This window comes from Ochotona curzoniae, unplaced genomic scaffold, assembly GCF_017591425.1.
Source record: "Ochotona curzoniae isolate NIBS_2020 unplaced genomic scaffold, NIBS_Ocur_1.0 contig_2699, whole genome shotgun sequence".
Classification (NCBI taxonomy): Eukaryota; Metazoa; Chordata; class Mammalia; order Lagomorpha; family Ochotonidae; genus Ochotona; species Ochotona curzoniae.
Genome location: NW_024465561.1, coordinates 3,195,217 through 3,198,240, shown reverse-complemented (window position 1 = coordinate 3,198,240; position 3,024 = coordinate 3,195,217). Strand labels below are relative to the sequence as shown.

At 57.9% G+C, this 3,024-nt stretch overlaps 1 protein-coding gene and 1 pseudogene across 1 annotated transcript; one reads left to right on the top strand and one right to left on the bottom strand.

Moving 5' to 3' along the window:
* On the bottom strand, window positions 1-732 carry EID2 (EP300 interacting inhibitor of differentiation 2). Its single transcript, XM_040976609.1, has one exon. The coding sequence runs from the start codon at window positions 633-635 to the stop codon at window positions 57-59; it is 579 nt and encodes a 192-aa protein (XP_040832543.1). The 5' UTR covers window positions 636-732; the 3' UTR covers window positions 1-56.
* A 2,188-nt stretch (window positions 733-2,920) lies between these two features.
* Window positions 2,921-3,024, top strand: LOC121153922 (annotated as a pseudogene).

Genomic DNA, 3,024 nt, shown 5'->3' with positions numbered 1-3,024 from the left:
CGCAGCGAGAGGCCCAGGCTCCCCCACCTCCACTCCTCCCCACCTCACCACTCCAGCTACTCCCTGTGGATGAACTTATCGCAGCCCAGTTCTTCGATGAGGGGATTGATGACTTCGGACGCGGTCAGGGCGATGGTGAAGGTCAGCACGTCGAAGTCCATGCGCTGCGGGTTGCGCTGGTACTCGGCGTCGAAGGCGGCCTCGCGCGCCCGGCAGGCTTCCACGAAGCGCCGCCGCCGCTCCTCCAGCTCCTGGATGCGACCGGGGGCGATCGGGTAGTTTTCCAGGTAGTGGCGGAGGAACTGTTGATAATTGATCCCCAATACGCTCAGAGGGTGCCGGAGGCGCAGGTAGGGCAAGGCGGCCAGCGCCCCCCGCGAGCGCGGCCTGCCCTCGGGACCCTCGTCCTCCAGGGGCTCCCCCAGGAGTCGGGCGACCTCTGCCATGCGCGCCTCCCGGGACGCGGCTGCTGCTGCTGGTGCCGGGCCAGCTCCTCCAGCTCGGGCCGCCGCCAGCCGGGCTCCCCGGGCTGCCGCCATCGCGCCTCCCCCGGCCTCCTCCGGCTCCCGTCTCCCGCCGCCTCCCTCGGCGCGCGGGGCGTCGCCTTGGCTGCAGTCTGCGGGCGGCTGGGACATGTCGGCCCGGGGAGTCGGGGTGCCGGGGAGTCGGGGGACCGGGCGCGGCTGCGGAACCGTCCGGGGGCGCAGGGCGCAGGGTGCACGGATCACAGCTGTGCACGCCGGGGCGTGTGCAGGCCCGCAATGCGCATGTCCGCAATGCCAGCCTGGGGACGCCGTGAGCACCCACGCATGCGCATGCGCATGCGCACACCGAGGGGGGCCGCCGCCGGAGCGGCCCAAGGGCGCCGCGCACGCGTGGTAGCGCGGTCCCCGCGAGCCGCTCGATGCCGCCCCCCAGCGGCCCCAAGCGCCAACGCAGCTGGTCGTGGCTGAGGCCGCAGCTCACAGGATTTAGGGTTGATATCAGGGTTAGTACGCTGATGAGTCTAACAACATAAGAGCCCAGCAAGGCGTTCCCAAGCTCCCGTGCACGGGTGCTGCTTGCTCGAAGGTCCTTGTTCTTCTGTGATTATAATGCCCCTGGTTATAGACCAAGCTATTCTAGATTCACAGCTTATTTTTTTTTGGGGGGGGGTGTTCTTTTCCAGCCGCGCATTTGTCTGCACCCACACCCATGATCTTTCTACTGATGCAGCAATATTTCCTTCTTGCTACCGTTAAAATTGCTTTGGCCACTTTTGCACATTATTTTTTCCAAAATCTTATTTACCATAACATGTAAAAAAAAAAAGCACAAATTATGCACACAGCTGAATGAATTATGATAACATGCGCACACCCGTGTCACCAGCGCTCGGGTCGAGAAATGGAGTATTTCCAATATTTCAAAGTCCTTCCTCCTCCTTCCGCTTTTTTTCTTTCTAAATGTTAAGTTTTATTTAAATATACTCTACTGAGAGTAGAAGGGTCCACAGTACGACTCCTGCCTTATGATGGCGATCAGCTGAGCCAGGGAGATGGCAGGCCGCTGTGGGGGTGTTTGAGCATGGTCCCACAGGTTGTAGGGGGAGGGTCTGCAGTCTATCCGGATTCTTTATTTACAAATATTTATTTGGGGGCCCGGTGTGATAGCATAGTGGTTCAAGTCCTCACCTTGAACATGCTGGGATCCCATATGGGCACCGGTTCTAACCCCAGTGGCCCCACTTCCCATCCAGCTTCCTGCTTGTGGCCTGGGAAAGAAGTCAAGGACAGCCCAAAGCCTTGGAACCCTGCACATGCATGGGAGACCTGGAAGAAAGTCCTGGCTCCTGGCTTTGGATTGGCTCAGCTCCGGCTGTTGCAGCTGCTTGGGGTGTGAACCATTGGATGGAAGATCTTCCTCTCTGTCTTTCTGTTTGTGTATCTGTCTTTCCAATAAAAATAAATAAATCTTGAAATATCTTCCATCCAACTAGTTTACCGCCCCCCTCCACCAAAATGACTGTGGAAGCAAAGACTCTGACCAGCCTGCTGTGTGGGTGGCCCAAGGACCGGGCCATCTCAGGCTGCAGTTGTGGGGAGCTGGAGTGAAGTGCAGCAGCTAGGATGGGGACCAGAGCTCCCATGGCAGGCAGGGGTAGCCGACCAGAATCCTTGCTGAATCCAGAGTTGGAGCGCTGGCCTGCAGTCTCGCCACGTTCCCCTGACCCCCGGGGGATCCTGCCTAGTTCTCTTCGGTGATATCTCTTTGCCTGCCACTTGTTGAGGACCCGCCGATTCCTGGGAACTCTCCATGTCCCCATTGCCAGCCACTGCTAACCCTCCTCTGGTGTCCTGCAGGGTCCCCTCTGTCCACCCCACATCTCTGCCCCTGGGGGTGGAGTATGAGTCTTGAACGTGACCCCATCATCCCAGCGCTTTGTGGCTGCATCTGGAGTGGGGGTGTTTGCAGCAGGTGACTGTGGTTCCATATGATGGGCCGTCTCTCACCTGCAGGGAGAATGGTCGCCTTGGTGACGGTGTCCTCCTGTTAACCCACACCCTGTGGCCTCTGCTGGCTGAAGACTGGTCCTGCAGCATCCACACCCCAGGGAGGGGGACCCGGAGACCATCGCTTCAGCTGTCATCATCCACCTTCTGCCCACCAGGGGGCAGCCACGTCAAAATCATGGTGGACCCATTTCACCTGAAATGGTGGTTTCTTTAACTTGTGTTTATGTATTTGAAAGGCAGAAACGCACACGTAGACAGAGATGAAGCTCCAGGTAAAAGCAGGACAGAACTGCCTTGCTCCCCAAAATGCCTGCAGAGGGTGCAGCTGGGGTGGGCCGGGCCGAAAGCCCCAGTCAGAAGCTCAGGGTGCTCAAACGAGCAAGTAGTTCATATTCTTGGGGCATAGTCCTTTTTCTGTATTAATAATCGCTTCTCGGCCTTTTGGCTAAGATCAAGTGTAAAATCTGTATTAATATAAAGGGGATAGATTTGATGTATTTCATAGAATTCTAAGATAACCATACTCCCC

What these genes read in the sequence shown, in the direction of transcription:
- EID2 (XM_040976609.1), bottom strand. Translation starts at nt 635, where the DNA reads ATGTCCCAGCCGCCCGCAGACTGCAGCCAAGGCGACGCCCCGCGCGCC.